The 20,596-nt window shown below is 38.2% G+C and overlaps 1 protein-coding gene across 1 annotated transcript in view; it reads right to left on the bottom strand.

Moving 5' to 3' along the window:
• Positions 1-20,596, bottom strand: part of kcnd3 (potassium voltage-gated channel, Shal-related subfamily, member 3) — a 146,931-nt gene that overhangs the window by 12,525 nt on the left and 113,810 nt on the right. The window contains exon 3 of the mRNA XM_088920486.1: positions 13,473-13,641. Within this exon, the coding sequence (XP_088776612.1) occupies positions 13,473-13,641 (169 nt within the window). The remainder of the gene's footprint in view (positions 1-13,472; positions 13,642-20,596) is intronic.

The following is a 20,596-nucleotide window of genomic DNA, read 5'->3' as shown; positions in this document are numbered from 1 at the left end:
TCTTTTCAGCATGGAATAAACCTAATACTTGTTCCTTTGTAACATAATGTGGGGTTTGGACAGTGGTACTCTGTCCAGAGTGGTGATTTCGACCAATGTTTAGGTAATGGTGCAGCTCAGATACATTCTCACATCTAAAAGTCCCACCACTAAGAGAAGCAGTGTGGGACATTACAAACCTTCTACTTGGAGGGCTTTACAGTCTGAAGCAGTTAAATCACATATATGTAGAATTTCTTGTCCTGAGGTAATGCTGCCATTTTCTAGTCCACTGACACTACTATCAGCAGCAGCCTGGTTTGTCATGGAGATCTACTGACCAGTGAAATGGAAATCTAATAAGTAAATTGATTCTTAAAATGTAGAGAGATTAGGAAAATATATAACAAGGATGTAACTGCTGTGCTACGTGCAGAATTTTAGAAGACAGTGCGTCAATGAAGTACGCACTGTCTAGGTTACTTTTAGAAGACAGTGTATTAAAACAGTATGTACTGTCTGGGTCATTAGATTATGGTAACTGGCTTCATTAGCTGAAGGTAACTGATAAGCTTTGAAAAAAACTATTGGTGCTTCTTTTTTTCGTTTTTATGATGTAATCTGTTTTGTCCTAAGGAAAGGAGAAGTATTAGAAATGACAAAGTGCTGAACTTTCCCTTACATTGCAACATCTTATAAAATCCTGTACTGCTTGTAACGAGTTGAGTCTCTGATGCACTTTGCAGAGTGGCAGCAGGGCTCCCAATATTGCAATATTGAAATAAAGACCTTACCCAGGTGAGAACTCTCTCTTGTGGCTTCCTTGATAGTTATATTTCCATGACACCAGGCGCAAGCTTGCAGAACCTTTGACATTTGAATAGATCACACTGTGATCTCAAACACTAGAAACCTTCCTCTAGAATTTACAAACAAGTAAAAAATAAAATAAAATTGCACTCTTATTTTCTTGACAACAAACTCCCTATAACATAGCATTATCTTACAAGAATAAAAATAATCTAATAAGGGTTTAATTTTTTTACAACTCAATAACTGCTCAGAGGGCTTGTCAATTAAGTTTGTTTTAACAGATTAGGGAGAGGAACTATTTGATTCAAGCCCCCGGTACATGTATTTCAGAACAAACCATTCCCAGAATGGAATGTGCAAAACCTTTTTCTACCACACACAAAGAGATGTTTAAAAGATTATATCCAGGGGTTACCCCAGTGGTTCGATTGGTAAAGGAGTAATAATTGCAGGACGAGTTCTAAGATCCAGATGTTGTAGGCTTGTACCAGTATGTGACTGTGATTGTGAATATAATTGTACAGTGTCATAAGGATGGTGTTGGCATGTCTGTCTAGACTTCATCATTCTCCCCTTGTAAGCTGAGACGTAAACACACAATTAGTAATTCCAAATTGTAGGTGGTTGTGGGGAAGGGTATTCAGCAATATAAAAAAACTGGTGATTCTAACTTTTGTCAAATTAAAAGGCAGGGGCCATTTTTCTGTGAAAAAAAAGAACTGGGTGTCACATATGAGCAGTCTGCCTCAAGCCTTATTACTGAGCTGATTTTCATAAATGGGTCATTTTCTTTCATCCTGGGTCTTGCTATCTCTCCGTGTTTACCCATTCTCTCTGAGTGATTGATGGCTTTCAGCGTGCTGGTGGTGTGCTTAACTCTGTTACTCTGCTGCTTCACAAGGCAGGAGAAAATGAGTGGGGAGCTGGGGAGGGGGGGCATTTGTCCCTGCAAAAAGCAGTTTTATACTAGTATTTTTCAGTTGAATCAAATGATACCAGAATACCAGTGCAGATGAGGGGGTCCCCCATTTTGAAGCTAAACAGGAGCCTACCCCCTGCATTCAAGCTGATAAAAAGACAAAGCAAATTATGGAACTAAGATTTATAAAAGAAAAGAAACAGAAAAACCACAATGAAGGGAAATACATTGTCTGGGTCTCAACACCACCCTCTGCAACTGGATTCGAGACTTTCTGACAGGCAGACCTCAGGCTGTCAGGCTTGGAAATCATACCTCCGGCACACTAACTCTGAACACTTAGTCCAGAGTGTGCTTAGTCCATTACTCTACTCCCTCTACACCCATGACTGTAAGGCCAAACACAACACCAACTCCATCATCAAGTTTGCCGATGACACCACAGTTGTAGGTCTGATCACAGACAATGATGAGAGGGCCTACAGGGAGGAGGTCAATCTCCTTACAATGTGGTGTGAAGACAACAACCTCACCCTCAACGTCAGCAAAACCAAGGAGCTGATCGTTGATTTCAGGAAACTGCAAAATGGACATGCCCCTATCCACATCAACGGGACTGAAGTGGAAAGGGTCAGTAACTTTAAATTCCTTGGCGTCAATATCACAGAGGACCTCACATGGTCTCTCAATGCCACCTGTCTGATTAAGAAAGCGCAACAGCGCCTGTACTTCCTAAGACGGTTGAAAGCACACTGACAGGTTGCATCACAGTGTGGTATGGCAACTGCAGTATTGCCGACCGCAAAGCCCTACAGCGGGTGGTGAAAACTGCCCAGTCCATCACTGGGGTTGCCCTCCCATCTATACAGGACATTTATGACAGACAGTGCTTGAGGAAAGCTCTAAGCATCATCAAAGACCCCACACACCCCAGCAACAGACTGTATGACCCTCTACCATGTGGAAAACAGTACCGGGGAGCATTCGGGCCCGGACTACCAGACTCAGAGACAGTTTTTACAGTTTTTATCAAACTATTAAACTCCCAGCCTCTCTCACCTACAATCTGAACCTCACAGTGCCTTCTTTCTTACCATAACCTCAAACACACATTGAAATCTACCTCTACCTTACATGTCAAAAAGCTCACTCCCCATACTTTTTCTATCCTTTATTTCATTCTGTTGATGTATGTTTTTGCACATCTGATGTTGATTTGCACATTGCCTGTTACCTTTTGTTGTTTTGCACATTGCCTGTTGTTGTTTTGCACACTGCCTGTTGTCTCTGTCTTCCTTTTATTATACAATTATATTGTAGTTTTTTATGCTACTTATCGTCTGAGAGCTAGCTAAATAGCATTTCGTTATACCATATACCTGTATATGAGTATAATGACAATAAACTTGAACTTGAACTTGATTATATTATGGTAAATGATTGTGAAAATGTGAGTGCTATGATCTATAGCTCCGTATGTGGGATCCCAGATGGTGGGACAGGTGATAAACCCTCCTTCTTCAGTCTTCAGTTATGGGCATTCGATAGAGGACACAGTTGGGTCTGATTGTTTCTCCATTCCCCAAGGCAGTTTAGCCCCAAGGTTCAGGCTGGTAGTTTTCTCTGTTGTAGCGAAGAACTGTGATTTTGCTTATTTTCTGATTATTTGCTGTATAAGAGTTGCAATCAAATATTTTAGTTGAAATCTTTTAATCTTTTCGTGTTTTGCATTTTTGTTTATTTTTTGCTTGGTTTTGAGATAACATCAGAAAGAGGTGGCCTCTGCTGCCTGTGCACTAATACAAAAGGTTATATTTAATTTGTTGTTTTTGTTGTAGGAAATTAAGTCTCCCTGGTGTACTGGGGCATCTTTGTGGGTGACAGACTCCTCACACCACATCTTAGGGACCGCATCACAACAGCCAGGAAGCAGCAAGTTTTGCAAAGACAAACATTCTGGATTGCAAAAGTTGAATGACGCGTCATTAAAAACGTTTTTCTGCCACCGTGGATTTCTACGTAAGGTTGCATATCTTGAAATGATCTGATTCAATTTAAAGAAATAGACTGTGATAAAGGCTATTCTTTAAATTTTACTTCCATTTTTTTACCATACCCAAAACTAAGAAATTTATAAAGGAAATATTTTAAAAATATTTGAAAATCCAACTTGTATAATAACGTTTTAAAATTAGTGTGCAATGCGAGACAAATTCCTTTGTAGAAGGTGACCTTGTGTGAGAATAATTGGGCGTACATCCTATGGAGTGCTGACAAAGAGTTAGACCTCGGCCAATCTGAATTGTGATTTAACAGATAGGAGTTTTAAGATTTCAAAAGGCACATAGCAGCTTTTCAGGACTTGTCTGGAGAATACAGAAGATGAAAGGGTGGCATCCTCAAGGCCTTTTCAAGGATGACCTCTATCTGATTTAATAAAAACTGAGAAAAGTATCAATTATCGTAAACTTGGTCCAGAGAGTGGCACTCTCTTCAATGTTCTGTGCTTTGATGATAGTAATAAAAGAATTTCAATTATGAAGAGAGATGGATTTAAAAAAATAAGAACAGAGTTAAAGAGAGAAAAGTTAGAAAATGTACTTTGTTTTCTTAACAAGGCTTTTTCTGCTTCTGTTATTTTTAGCTTAGATTAGTGTATTGTATTTAGAAAACCTTTATAACACATAAAGTAATACATAAACAGAACATAGACTTAATAATATTGTACTACCTGAGATCAACTAACAGATTACTTAATTACTAAGGTATTGCACTGTTGTTAACAAAGTCAGGTTACACATAAATACTTGGTGGATTAATGGATACATCAGTGTCAATGATTTTGTTTGTTATAAATGAATGAAGTGTATTGTTCAGCCACTAGTCATCAAAAAATCTGAGCGTAGGTGGTGCCCTTGCATCTGACCCACAATATCCAATCAATGTGCCACTTTGGTGACTGGAGACACTATGTCATATGATGTCCATCTCAAGAGATGTTTAAATAAGTTTCTGGGGTTATCAAAGATCCCATGGCACTGTTTGGGCTGTTCTCCCTGGAATTCATTTTAAATTCCACTCTAGGTCTGAATTTCTCATTTCTCCACCTGATCTGTTGTGTAATGGGATGCATGGCAGAGAATGGATCCTGTGGGTCACCCAGGTGGGTGCTGCATTTCAGTCATGGCTGAAAAGGGTTCACTCCTTCTGTGTATCCAAAGTATTTGGAGATCCTTTGGTAAGAAAAGCAAGAGACACTCGGGAAGAACATTAGAGCCCTACTATATTGAAATGAAATGCATTTCAAGTTTTCTAACCTGCAGAATTTTGAACCAGTTGTTCATAAATAAGTATCGCCTCCTCTGTTTGAAACGATGCTATGTGTTATAGTTTTTCAGCTGTGATTAAATTTGATGACTACTCTACACTAAGTACTTTTTTGTACTATTAGTAAACATTCACTCCTGCATGTGGCAGAGGCTGATGCTTGCAGACTGTGTTGATTAAGACATGGAGTTAAACTGGAGACTAATTGGGGGTGTGGTGGGTTATGTGGGGGGAGTGGGGCATGCTGGTTAATCCGAACAATCCAGCTAGCATGATCAAATCAACACTGCTGCGAAACTCTCTGGATATAATATTAGGAACCCCACCAAAGAATGATTTTGACTGCTAAGAGCAGCAAGAACTGCTTGAACAGGACTGTATGTATTCTGCAAGGCTTTAAATTGTGTCCGGCACAGGATCCATTCTATATTCCATTCTTTTAGCATGATCTTCTCCAGTTGTGACTGTGAGGAAAATAGTGTGTGGAAACTACACGTTCCACTGGTTCCAATAGGATTGACCTTTGTGAATTTTTCTGGACCCATAAGATAAGAACTTATGTCCCATTCTTTCCAGGACATAAGTACATTTCTGCCATTAGAAGCCTATTTGTTTGATATAGGCAGGTGGGGTGGGGTCCCAATATTTGGAGTGACACCTTCTGGTGCAGGTCTGGTTTTGCCTGTGAGCTCTGTGATGCAGGATTTGTTTTGTGCAGGGAGAGTGAAGGGTACATTGTACATTCTACTAAACGGAGCCCCAGATGGCAGTTTAATTGAAATGGGAGCCTGAATAAGTTAAATATTAGCTCTGGATGAAGATGGATGAGAGGGAGACTTGGCAAGCGAGGGAAAAATTGAGATATTTTTGCTGTCTTATCACTACACATATGGGCACATGGGCCTTGGCAAACCGGGGGTCATAGCTGAAGTTGCCCATTCGAAATGGATAACTTTCTGGAGCTGGGAGCTGTGATTGAAGCAAACTATATGTATATATGACCAAGATCAAAGGTTTGGCAGAGCAGTAGATGTGGAGGCAGTATGTGTGAACAAATTTCCTTCCCTGTAAAACAAGTGGAAGAAGACATGATACAATAAGTGAGAGGAGCTAACATCTGTAGCGGTAAGGCTAATATTTACTAGAGTTCGACTGCACACTGACAGTGCTCTCACGCTGCTGCTGTTACTGGAAATATTAACTAGACATAATGGTAAAGTACTTATGTAATAACTAAATCAGCAGAAAGAAAAACTTTTACTTCCATCAGGACAGTTAATGATAACGCAAATGGTATTTAAAAAATAAAGATTGAGTTTGCATTGCTCATTGCTAGTATGCTAGCTATCAGAACAGATGAAGCCAAGAGTCCAGTGACTCATTTAAAATAATGAAGAAAGTTATATGTATTTTTCTCCTTGGGCTTTAAGTTGCTCATTTCATATAAACAGCATAGATAAACTAGATAAATAACAGTAGTATGCAGTTTTTACTACTCCCTATGTGCAGTGGACAATAATAGCAACTTTAAAATGTAATTATGTGAAAGAAAATGGAATCATGGGTTTCACTGGCCTATACCTCTTTATATTATTCTGGCTCTGTAAAATACTATCCTTGCTCAATCCACAAACAAAAGCAGTCATGTTTTTATCATTATCTCCCACTGCGATAATAGTAGATTTAAATGTTCTCCATTGTCTAGGTACAGTAATCTCATGCCAATTCCCCCCATCTCTCCTTCGCCTCATTTTAGCACAGATGTCAATGGTTTGAGCCTGAGACTTGTTATTAGGTGCTTTGTGCTATTATCTGGGCTATCTGAACTAGGATGTGCTCAAAGCAAGCTGTGGCTGCTGTGCTACAGCCACCCCCCCCACCCCCCTTAGTCAGGCAGGAACTTTGTAGTGTTATCAACAAGAGTTATGTCAGTTATGTACAGTATATGTAGCTCACACGTCGAACTGTTGTCTGTGCTATAGACTCAAAGTGTTAAGAGGAATGAGAGGTTGACAGTGCAGGTAGGGAAGGATGTGCTTATGAAATTCACTTGTCTCCTAGATCTGGCTTGATTTTGACACAGGTGAGCTGACTGGGTGACTGACATTGTCAGTAACTCCAGATTGGGCGGAAGTAGAAACCTTTTATATGAAACAAGCTTGTTTGCTAATTAACTTAATGTAATTCATTATGTTTTAATAAGCTGTTCTCATGACTGATACCTCTTTGAAGTTTATTAAACATTCAATCATCTGAGTGAGTGGTAATTACCCTGTCCTGGGGACTGAAGGTTTTTAAGATAAGAGTGTGTACTGTATGTCTGGGCTTGAAAATAAATTAGTTCAAACATGTTGATGTTGTGAATACCTTTCATAAACATTACTTTGGGGGAAATAAACTTGTCCTAATAAAAGAGACCAAAATGACTGTTCACTTTTCAACTGTTCCTAAGCTTTTAAACTGCTGAATAGTCCTGTTGACAGAATGAGAAAACTCAGCGTCAAAACAATGTCACAGGTTTCGAGGCGGTAAAACATAAGTGCCAACCTTGTTTTTAAACTTACATTTTCAACATTAAAACATGCAAAACAGTTTTAATAGAAACATGAAACAACCTTGCTATCATAACAATAATTACTCTAATTTCTCATACAAGGATCAGCATGTTAGACCTGTTTCAGGTACTATATATATTTCACATACCACATACTAAAGTACAGAAGATATAAGTAACGTCTTCATTACAGACCATCAGTACTAAATTATAGTGGGTTCCAGAAAAGTGAAGATTAATAAAATGCATTCAGCTTTTAATGACAACGTATAACTAACAGGAAAGGTATGATGCTGTCAATGTTCAGAATTTAACAATTCTGAAGAACGAAATGGAATTCATTAAAAAACAGAAGTGCTAAGTAATTAGAGTACCAATGATAAATTTATGAGTCGTGATAAAATTAATGTGAGAGCTCTCGGCTGGTGATTAGGATTGAGACTGTAGCACAGGCTCAAACATAGGTGGAGAATATGGAATTTAATCATGTCTGCTCTCACAAGATGTCTCATTGACTGATGACAGCTGTCTAAAGTCATTTACATATATGCAGCAAACAAGGACTAAGGTGGGGACTCAGTGGAAGTCTTTAAAATATAAAGAATAAATGAAGGAGGTTCTGTGAGATCTTTAAAACTTTTAAATCTTTTGTTCTTTGTCAGGGTTTAGCACCTACACTAGACAGGAATGTTAAATCAGAGTATGAGAGTTTTACATCTTGCAGATCTAGAAGTCCTGAAGTGTTTTAGTTATACAGAGGAAGTCTGCTGTCGTGCTTGATTACTTTTATGTTCTTATGTATTAACACACACAATCAATCACATGCCATGTACATGCAGTATATAATATTAGGCAAAAGTTGTAAGATGGTTTTGTGTCTAACATTTTGTGGTTTAGCAAGGGCTAATTAATATTCATACCCATAATGTACTAATGGAACCCAAAGTCTAACAAATACCTCTTTCATTATGCAAATTCACTCATTAATAAGACAATAATCTCAAAATAATCTCCAGCACCTCTTGTAGAAATTTTGGCAATATCATGCAGCTATTGAAATCCTGAAATGGATCCTACCACTGTGCAATGGGAATCTGATCTATTTCCCCCTTCCAGTTGCTTATTGCTATAGTTCTCAGCGCCTTCAGAGGCAGAGAGCTGGATTCTCCTTGGAGGGCTGGCTGAGAGGGCAAGGAAGGAGGTGAGGAGGTGAGGAGACAGACTGTTCTCTCAGTTGAATTCATTCCAGGGAGTTATTTGTGGAAAGAAAGCCCCATTAAGGCCTCTCTCTCTCCTGCCCTTCTATCACCTGCCTGCACCATGAAGAGCTGCTTTTGATCGCTTTTGGCTCCTGAGCAACATTTACTCTTGCTTTTTTTTTCTCTAAGAAATTGTAAAAGCTGACAGGTTGCAAATCTAGACAGAGCAAGTGCAAAAAAGCTGAAAAACACAACAGAAATGAAATATGAGAAGGGTAAAAGGTGAATCTCATTTTACACTTGAAATCATAAAAAAACATTTGAAGTTGTCCAAAATCACTTGAAATATTTTTGCCCATTTGGTGTAAACAGGTTGTGTTCCCTGGTGCAAACTGCTCATGGATAGGCCAAGTTACATTTATTAGTGCTGTGACCATAGACTATGTATACTGTACCTCCCTGATAGACTATAAATTATCAATATACATACAAATATCAATTTCAAATTTACACAGGAGTTGCATTTGAGCATCTACAGTAGCTGATGAAACTCAACTTTGAAACTTGCTAACCATGGTTGAGTTTGGCTGATTGTGGGCCATCCCTTAAGTACTGTATACTCAGCTAATACCGCAACGCAGATTTGAACCTTCAATCTCTGGATATAGGGATATAGGGTTCAGCCTTTATCTGCTGAATCTCTCACTGGAAATCATTTGATGATGGAGATAATAGGTCCTCACTCAGGTGACAGTTTGTTTTCTCACTGAAACACTAGTGGTTTGGTTTGATAATTGCACTATTTGTCAAATTGCATCAGATTGCCCTAAAATTTAGAATGTGATTTCTTTTCCTATCATGTTATGGGATGGGTCCTTTTGGACATGACTGATGATTTCCAGATTTGGTAGTTTTTTTCATATCTTTTCAGATCTGCTCAAGACATGACAGCATGTTCTCTGCACATCCACTTGTGAAAACAGATAGTGCTGAAGAAATCTTTTATGGAAGTAGTAAAGATTTATGTATTTAGTCTTTATCACCATTTTTCTAATAGACCTACATAACTAATAACTGTTAGATCTATTAGAAAAATGACCTAACATTATAGACATAATGTCACTAACTGTAACACAAATATTAATTCTAATCTTAATCCTATGATATGTCTTCTACTGCAAAAAAGTAATGTATTTGTTTTCAATATATTTATATATCTTATGTCTCTTGGAGCAATAATGAAAAATGATTACAAATGCTTTTATAGAGCTATATATGGCCTCTGTGAAGGTGTTACACTTGCTAAATAAGACAAACAGATACTGTAAAAAACAATGTTGTTGTGAGCTACATCTCACGTGAACAACGAAAAATCTTAACGTTAGGTGGAGCAGGGAGACAACATTGTGTGCAGATAAAATGTGAAATTGTTTTCTGTCCGTATCAGATTATCCCTAAACCTGCAGCAAGCTTGCAAACCTGTGCAAAGCTGGATAAGTTCACAGAACATATTCAAAAGCTTCTATGTTGAAATGGGGACAACTGATCCCTTACAAAGATGCAGTAACTAATTTGTCTTTTAAAATATCCATTCTCGTTACCATTCATAATCACCCTGTGAAGTAACAAACAAGCCTAATGAAACCTTCATGTACTACAGATCCTCTACCATTCATTTTATTCAACCCTGCTTTTTTTGCAGAAACATAAAAAATAATCATACATTACTTCTATTTATAGATTTTCTTTTTTTTTTTTACGTTTTTGTGCATGAATGAGGCAAAAGAAAAAAAAAACTACAGAAGATGTATTTTGGTGGCTCTGCACCATGAAATAATTTACACTCTTACTGTGTAAAACAACAAATACATATCAGGCTAATTAGATATCCTCGCCAAACGATCATTGGATTTCACTCCCTCCCTAATTTGTCAATGACAGTGATTCAATGAGAAATAAAAAACATACATTGTCTTGTTTTTTGCCAACCTAATTTACTGTCGAATTGATTCATCTTTAGCTGCCATAACTCGTTAAAATGAGAAGCAAGGCAATGGACCCTTGGCAATTTTACAGACAATTAGAATAAAGTTAATTATGCAATAACAAACACTTATGAGAAATGAAATAGCTTATCTTTCGGGGGGGATGATTCCCCCATGTTAATTTGGCTCAGGGCAAGAGATGATTTGCTGCTGCAGTAGGCTTTAAAAGGCTTTAAAAGGACAGCCTTGCATTTTTGCCACAACATGTCTGATCTTATACCACAAAAAAATATAATGACTTACATGCCAGTTTCCATGTTATGAAATCTTTTGTCACTATTGCCTTAAATTGTGCTCTGTGGAGCTATTGAAGATTATCTCAGTGAATGTGTCTGTCTTAGGCAATACAATCGCTGTCCTGACAGTTAAACCTTCAGCTGCACTTCTGTTGCAGTCATGGCAAAAACCTCCAGTCTCAGGCCATTAAGAATCTTGGCAAATGAAAGAAAAGCAGGCCTGCTACACTTATATGAAAACACAAGACTGTAGGCACTGACCTTGTTTCTCATGACAGTCTATAAATCACTTTGTACAGGCAGCTGTGTGGCTGGACAATAGACCAGTATATTACTGTATATTTAGTCTTTTGTCCAGTAACACAGCTATACAGTAGACCAGAGCACTGGCATATCCTCAGGTGATTTAAAAAAATACTGCTGCCTATTTTTAGTTTTGAGACCATGACATAACAATAACAAGCCACTTCAAAATGTTTTCATACTCAAAGGTTTATGGGAGTCTGAAACAAGCTGCCCAACTATGCTTTTGAAGCCAATACTCTGGCTTCTTTCAAGAAATAGGCAAAGGAGAGCCTCTGATCGATCAGCTACGACAGGAAAAAGCACGAGTATTGGGGCAGTGAAGTGAAAGTTGTCATTTTTACTGTGCACAATTCAAATCTGCATTTCTGGCCAAAAGATAAACATAAGGCAAAAGTACAGGGTATTTTTTACACACACATTAAACCATGGTAAAACCAAAATGTTTTTGTCAGCAGACGTGAGATTCTTGGTTACACTTTAACTGCAGCCATTTTCAATTATTGTTTTGGAGGTTTTCTGACTTTAGTTTCTTCACCAACAAGTAAAATACATGCTCAAAAGGATTCCGATCAGGAGATTAACTTTGTCAGTTCAAAAGTTTCCACTTCTTCAATGCACACCTTGGTTAAGTGTGCAGTATGTTTTGGGTCCTGTTGCAGAATGAATTTCTTCCCAATGAGTTTAGAGTCATTTTTTTACATGTTTTCACAACATACAACACTTGAGCAATTAGAAACACCTATAAGTCATTTGTCTCAATAGCTTGTACTCACCTGAAATTGGGGGACTGAACACAGCAAATGACTTTGTTCTAACATGGCTAAACAAGCATGCAACGCAATATCTAGAAACCAAAGCTGAATTTCTATACTTGTGATACACATCATGCATAATCTTTTGCTCTGAAATACACATTTCATTAGTACACAGCAAAATGACAAATTTCATTTTGCTGTCCCAGGACTTATGCTTTTGACTGTAATCACTAAATGGGCTAGATGGGCTAAATAACATCCTCTCTTTTGTAACCTTTCTTAAGTTATTAAAATAATGTCTTACATAACCTTCTTTCAAGGGGGTGGGGAGTATTGGAGGGGTGGCCATGCATAAAATGAATCTATAGTCAAATTAAAAAGTGCTTCTGAATAGAGCCATTAGGTTAATGGCTGGAAAAAATCTTTTTACTTCTGCAAAACATTATTAACACTGAGTCACCTTTACAAGCCTTCTTGATTTGGGGCATGTTAATTAACCAGGTCTGAGCTCTATATGCCCTTCATAGCCAGCACGTAATACTCCTTTAACACTTCATTAGTGTATATAAACAAATGAGCCTTATTGCTAATGAGTGTTAGGGATACCCTTCATGTAAGAGAAGATAGCCGAGCATCTTTCAATCAGACTGCACAGCCAGATCTCCTGTTTGCCCGGCCTGTATGTTCAGAAGATTGCAGTGATTTCTCAAGCTCCTGGGGACCCTATGCTTCTCTGGACACCTCCTTAGTGGGGTCTCAGGATTGGGTTACAATGTAACACAAGAGCCCCAGTTTATCATTGTCCTTTTGGGAGAAGAGTCCCATTTGATATCAATAGAAGAAACAAAAGAGAAAAGCAGAGGATTGGTACAGTATAATTCAGTTGTTTGAGCTGTAAGCTCTTAAGTATATATAAAAGCCAACACTAGGACTTAGATATTTCTAAGTCTGCTACCTTAATTAAAGTACATTTGTATAGACAATAATGTGAAGATAAAAATGAATTACTGTAAATACAATCATTTTCAGCTTAATCAGGACAATTTTCAGCTTGCATCTTGTAAAATTGGAAATTGGTGCAACATTGTACTACAAGAGTTCTGTAACACACATGTACAGTACTGTACACACAGACAGATACACAGACACCCATTGGGAAGCAGTCATACATTCTTATAGAACCAGAAGGAGAGTTACTTTAGCAGCCTACTCAGGTGTCTAGTTCCTAAGATCCATCAGCCCACTCGCATAAAAGTAACGGAGATAAAGATGTTAAAAAAACTTTACCAGTATCACCCTGACGGACGTGAGAGCTCATCAAATATTAAATCATATTCACCTGTACCTTCTGCGCCCGGCGTTTATCTGCTCTCTGGTTCTGGTGATAAATTCGGCTAAAGTTGGACACAATGACAGGGACAGGCAGGGCTATTACCAAAACCCCACTCAGGGAGCAGATGGAGCCAAAAATCTTTCCTGCGATTGTCTTCGGCACCATATCGCCATAGCTGCAAAGACAGAAGAATGGGACCTGTTAGTGAAAATGAAAAAAAAACAAACAATTTACTTAAATGCATGACCTAGGTCTCCACTGAAACCAGAAGACCAGAATTACTTACAAGAGCTTCCTGTACCCAATGTTAAGCTCCAGTGATATTATTAGTAAATGTCTAAACTGTCGAAGGCAAGGAGATTTGGCTAAAAATACAAGCTTTTTTTAAAAGATGAAACCAGACAGAATCTCTTGCTATGTTCTTAAAACGCAAAAGCTTCCTAAAAATAAAAGATTTGACACTACATTACTCGTCTTGCCAGCTTAAACTGCTCTATTTGCTGTCAGACTGCAGTTCCATCTCCCTCTGTCTAAATGACTTGTTTCCGCCTGTAATGGTGAACCAAGGACCCCTGAAGCTTTGTTAAGCCAGCTAAGATTGCCAGTTAATGGCTGAGGCATCTTTAATCAGGGCTTAGGAATTTAAGTCACTGTGAAGCTGAAAGCAGCACAGACAGGAGCATCTCGTCAGTTTCCCCCTGTTTAAATACGATGCCTGAATGAATCTGAACAGCAGGAAGGGATTTAGAGGGACTTTGAAATGTTATGGAGAGCAAGACCTCAGGTTAGGGGAGGCTGTTAAAATTAAATAGTGCAATTCACTTTTCTCATAGATCTAGACAAACATGACATAATCATCAATGCATATAGAAGTCTGTAGACTACTGTAATACTGTTACATTGTTTTTTTTGTTAAAGACAGGTACAGCGACTTAGCAGGAATGAGTTTCTTTTCAAAAATGGGTGGGTAGGAATATTATACATTCATTTTGAGTGTCACCTTTGTCTTTAGAAACAATATTTAACAGACAAAACAATTACATAAAAAAATTCACACGAGACTAGATGTAAGATCAGTATGTTTTGATTAACCTCATAAGACTGAGCAGTGTAGCAGATTGAGATACAGATTTGTTGTGAGCACCCTTGCTGAAGAGAACAACAACCTGCTATTATTACTCTTAATATATACTCAAACTGTGCATGTGAGAAATCCCTACATGAGATCACTACAGATTTAAACACAAAAACTGTATACGTATCACTACAGATATAAACACAGAAACATAACCTTCTTTAAAACATACTGTAAGAAAGTTTACCAATTAAGAAAGGATTCAAAGACATTTTGATCCATGGTAATTTGATCCAAACATCAACCACTCTTTGTGAAAGGAAGTTCTTTTCAGACCTAAATTTCTCTGTTTTGATTCAGATTGTTCTGACTGAATATGAGAAATTTAGAATTAATGATTTATCAAAAGCAAAAAAAAAAGACTGAAATTCACTACATTAAAAGAATTCATTAACAATCAACATGAAAATGTATTTAAGAATGTTTTTTTTGAGAATTTAGACATACAAATCTGTGAATTAACTTGCTTAGCTGAGGGTCAACCCCCTGGCCAGAGGATAAGGAAGTTAGGATGCTTAACTTGCAGAATGAGGAATTAACCAGGGAGGTGACTGCACAGGTTAAGATGGTTTGAAAAAGGATACAGAAAGGCAAGGAAGAGAGAAGACCTTCCTGTGGTCTTCATAGCTTTTTGGGAAGTGATGTAGTGAATAGCAGGGGTGAAAGTTATTTGTTATTATGTCTCCCAGACTTTCATGAAAAACTCTCCCAGGATGTTAAAACATTTTTTGTAACCCTGCCTAAAAATTAGGTAAAAGAGAAAGAGTTCTGCTGTGAGGTTATTAAAAAGGATTGTTACAAGAAGGCAGACACCTAATTAATTAGCTAGCTGTATGCTGTACTTGAGTTCTCTTTTCAGAATTGTATGATTTTCTCTTCTTCTTCATACACAAATGGTTGTGGCCTTCTTGTTTCACCCCTCTGCTTCTCCCTCGCTCTCCTGTATGTCTCTGACAGGTAAGCCATGCGCTGCTGCTCTGTCTTGTCCCAGGAGAGAGCCAGTGGGCTTCACTTGCTCAGAAAGAAAAGCCCGTACGTGACTTGTTCTCTGATCCTTCTTGCAGTTTGTCATTTCTTAATGTTCTTTTTATTTTTTAATTGTTTCGTGCATGGATAGCTCTGGACTAATTGCGCCACCTTGCCACAGCAGATACTCAGAGTTTGCCCCCTCGATGGATCCAGTTAAGACTAGAGAAGTGTTTAGAAAAGCAGTGGGTTGAGGTGTAAAGTTCTTGAAAAAGGAAGATTTCTGTTTCCCTTAAAATTGTCGGTAATGTTTCTGGCAGACATTCCTCTGAATGGCTCCCAGTTCCCCTTGTAATATACATGGAAAAATACCATGGAATACTGTATATATACTTACTGGCCAATATATTATAAACTCAACACTTGAGCCTCTCTGTGTAGCCAGACCATTTTGAACAGGACATGGCATACAGTATATTCTTTAAAATCTATAAATCTACATTTTCTTCTCTTTTCAGCATAGAATAAACCTTTACTTTTTCCTTTGATGTGTAGGGATTTCTGCTTACCCTTTCTTTTCTTTAGATTTTCTTTAGACTCCTCTTTCTTCTCTTAATTTTGGCATCATCCATGGGCATTTTATTACTCTTTTCAGATGAGCTTATCTGCATAAAAACTTTCATTTCTAAGAAGTCCATTCTGCAAGAGGGTGGAAATTTCAATAGTGATTACATATTTGTAAACACTCTTGGTGCGACTGTAGGTTCTTCATACAGTGAAAGACCTCCAAAGAAAGCTGAATCTCCAAAGAAAGTGATCTTTGCCCAATCGGAGGTTGGGCACTGTTTTAACTCATTTGTAGGATTGTGACCTGACTCATTTGCTGATGGAAAGAGGCAGAGAGACCCAAGGAGACAAGCAAGCCTCTTCTTTTTCTCTCCAGAGTTTAATCATAATTTAAAAAATATCACACCAAGCACCTTCATAATGCAAAAGGAGATAACATTAACCTTTAGAAAAAAAATTGCAAGAAACAGAATGGGGAGCAATTTTAAAAGAATCAAATATAACCATCAAGAACTGTAATATTCAGCAGCCACAATGCAAACCTATGCACATCTAAAAGAAACAGGAAAAAGAAATGATGAAGTTATTCACGCTAGATTCCTCCTGAGCCTCCTGGAAACCACACCAAACTTTGGTTGCAAAAATTTGCTATCTAAAGAAATACTAAAGGAGGCACTGCGCCAAAAAACCGGGACACAAAGAAAGCTTCTGAGAAGATCTGCATGAGCACAAATGTATAATAATTATGTTTCTTTGGAGGGGCACTGTGGGAGAGTTGTATACATGTTGCAAGCTTACAGATGTATAGAGACCTGACATCATGCATCAGGCTCTTCCTCTAATTGAATAGGTACAATATAGATCTGTGCTCAATGGATGCAATGATGGCATTGTAAAATATCATAGAGAAAGTACAAAGGAAAAAAGCAGGTAAAGGACCCAGAAATTAAAAGGTTATGGATGAAAAGCACATGAACTCCCTGATGTGGTTCCATGTAAAAAGATCACATGTATAGGAAAAATACCACCTTGCAGTGGGTGTATAATTGGTGGTCTTGTGGTTTGGGAGTTTAGCTATTCAGATGACTTTGTGCTGTTAGAAAAAAACAGCAAAGAAGATCTGGAAAAGATTTCGGAGGAGTTGTGATTAACCAGCCTATAGTTTGCAGTCAAATTCAGCAGCTAGTGTAGATAGATGGCTCCAACCAGTGAAATGTATTTTGGTTCTGATGTCAAGGTGTCAAGATGGAAAGTGACATTTCCCTGGAAATTAGGGCACGATTACCAATAGATGAGCAGACTCACTACCATATGGAAATCAGCAGATACTGATGTGGAGATGAAGTAGGTCCTGTGTGATATTATTCCTTGGGTGAAGTATTGTTCTTAACACTGGGTGGTTTAAAAAGCAGATGAACAGCACTTGACTGCATTTGAACTGTGGGTTTCAGATTATCTGAATTATCTGAATACTTCAGATTAGCTGGACAGAATACAGGACACATGTACAGGTTTAAGCTGTAGCTAGTGTAGAAAGAATAGGGAAATGGAACAGTATTGGAAGAGACACTAGGATAGTGGTGTCATCATAACATCATAAGGAGAGCTGCAAAAAATACCTAGGCGTGGACAGAGATTAATTACATGGAAAGAGGTTGTCAAGCAGTATAAGGGGGGTTTCTTGAATTAAATTAGGACTATTACTATCATTTATTCAGTTCCTCAAGCACAACAATTTTCTCTCAACACTCAAGTTATGTGGTATAGCTGCTTTAAAGGTTTACTGTGGTATATCAAGGTAAAAGCAGAATAAAGTGAAATGAAAAATCATTAGAAGGGACAGATAAATATTCTGGTATGTTATCAAGTTCAAGTTTATTGTCATATGTGCCTGGGTACAATGAAATGCTTACCTGCATATTTTGATCGTGGTAAAGTACATGGTATAGCGCATGTCATCAATGGTAAAGCACACTAAATTCATGGCGTAATTATAGTAAAGTCTCTGGAAAAGAGCAAAAAATAGTAGGCAAGCTATCCTACAAAGGAAGTAGTAACTTCCAGCATAAGTATCTGTGACAGACCTTCCATGAATCGCAAGGCAGGACTATCTAAAACTCCTGTGTTTGCATCTGCTTTTTTTTGATCTTGGAATTGCCTCGCATATTTTTTTATGCTTGGGACAGTCATTTTAAGTCAAATGGGTTCCGTTAATAAATATTGCAGGTGAGAGCTAAAGCCATGACTTCATGAAGGACACAAAGGATAATTTTGCCAGCTACAAGGGAATGACAGGGTGAATTGGCTTGTCTTGTTTAAAATCCTTTCATACAATGTCTTATGATCATCTTTTTGTGCTTGGACCATCAAGATAACAACAATGAGCAGGCATGCCAGTATTTATTGTAGTACAAAAAAAAAAAAACAACTAGTCATTTTGATGCCTGAGCCCACAGCTGATATGCCAGCACAAAAATCTGAAACCACATTCTGTATGTCATCCAAAAATAATGGCTTTGTTTTGCCATTTGAATAGAACAGAAGCTCTCACAAAAGGGCTATGATAAAAAAATGACAAATTCTTGCTGACTATTCCCTGGGATTTTGAACTGGATTTTTCATTATAACTGAAAATATAAGATTATATTATATTTTGTGAAGCAAATATTATCATACAGCATCTGCCTGGAGTAGAATACAGATTGTACTGAATTCCAAAATAAAAATTGTTTCCTGTGCTCCATGTCTCCTCTGGTATAGCGGGGGTTAAATTGAAGCTGCTGTAATGCATGAATGCCTCCATTCATTACGAACGCTCCGGAGATCGTTTGCGAAAAATACCAGGAGCACAACTGTTAATGCCCCTACGTCAGAGGAGCTTCATCAGGAGTCAGTCTTTGATTTATTAGTCAGTTTTCCCTGTTTAAAAATGTCTTGTTATCTGATCTTCTTTTCCAAATTAATTTTCTGAAGGAATGGGATTAGCATCAGCTATTGCACACGGCTCGTCCCATGAATTAAACCTCTGAGCTCCTTACTCGTAAGCTATTTAACAGCCAGGCATTCATCAGCTATCAGATTGTTTTAGAACTGCTTGGTCTAATCTTTTCCTTTTCTCTTTTCCACTGTTTTCACCAGTGAGACCTCTTTCCTATGTGGAAATAAACAGTACGATATCTCTCCCTCCTACAGCATTCACTCCAGATTTTCTATAATGCTATAAATGAGTCAAAATTGTGGAACACAAGGTTTGAAATGTTTTATTTCCATGAAAAAGCATGCAACACTGTGGGTAGAATTATTTCTCTGTTAAAAGTTTCGAATTTCATTTTCTAGACCTTCAGTTTAAATACCCAACAATCGAATCATCTCACTGCTACCCTCCAACATAGCCCTGTCAAGCCATCTGTCAGTTCTCATACCATGAGTCCCCAAAACCCACAGTGCAGTTACGATCAGAAGCTGCAGCCCTTGCTGAAATCACTGCAGGCTTGCGAACACTTGACAGGTTGTCCCATTGCACGACAAGCTGGGGGCACCATAGCCAAAACAATTCCGTCCAATGCCAGCCTAACTTGGGCCAATTATGTGCCACCACTTGGGAACTAACAGTCACAGTCAGCTTGTGAAACATCCCAGGTCCACACTGGCAACATCTGGATCCACATCTGGTGTCCAAACAAATACATCAACCCAAGTTTTTGGAGGCAGTCATTAGCTTTTGCTATTCCATGCTTAAAGATCTGTTAGGTCGGTTCCATATCAGCATTTTTTTTTCATTTTTGCTTTCAAATTCTCACAACATTATTATGTTTTTAGAAGACACTATAAGGAGTTGAACAGAATGCACAGACCAGCTTGCCGTTTGGTGAACTGCACTGGGGAGTTCTTGAGCGGGGAGATGCAAGATGAAACTCAATGCTGATGGGAAAAGTCATGATGCAGTGGGAGCACCTGCAGCTCGCATTGAGTAGTGAGTGTCCTCAGTGAGTGTGTGTGATGTTGGACAAATAGTGCCCTTGAAGGCACAACTGTGCTGCATTACACACATGCTAGCATTTTGTGAATGATTACAGGATTGCAGGGCACTATAGATGATTATGACAAAATATAATCAGCCTGCTGAACAATGTAAGCAAGAGCGAACAGGCTGGGTTCTCAACCTTTTGTAACACCATGTGGAGATGTTCAATGTCATCCCACATCTTGCTCATTAAAGGGATCAGGGTTGCTTTTTGTTGCTGAATTTGCTCAAAATTATTCAAATTCTGGACAAATATGGGTGGCTCCAGTGCAAAATAGCAACCAGCAGACAAGAGAACAGCCACATCATGGATTTCACACCATGTGGGGTTGAGACATGAGTTTTAAACTTTTGTGGTTCCTCTGATATAGTACATTGAGTAATTAAAACAAAAGAAGAAAGTCTCCCGGTGCCAAAAACAGGGAAGTACCCTGTTGA

The sequence above is a fragment of the Atractosteus spatula genome, chromosome 7 (genome assembly GCF_055471065.1).
Source record: "Atractosteus spatula isolate fAtrSpa1 chromosome 7, fAtrSpa1.hap1, whole genome shotgun sequence".
In the NCBI taxonomy this organism is placed as follows: domain Eukaryota; kingdom Metazoa; phylum Chordata; class Actinopteri; order Semionotiformes; family Lepisosteidae; genus Atractosteus; species Atractosteus spatula.
The sequence above is the reverse complement of the archived record's forward strand: the minus strand, read 5'-3'. Positions and strand labels throughout refer to the sequence as shown.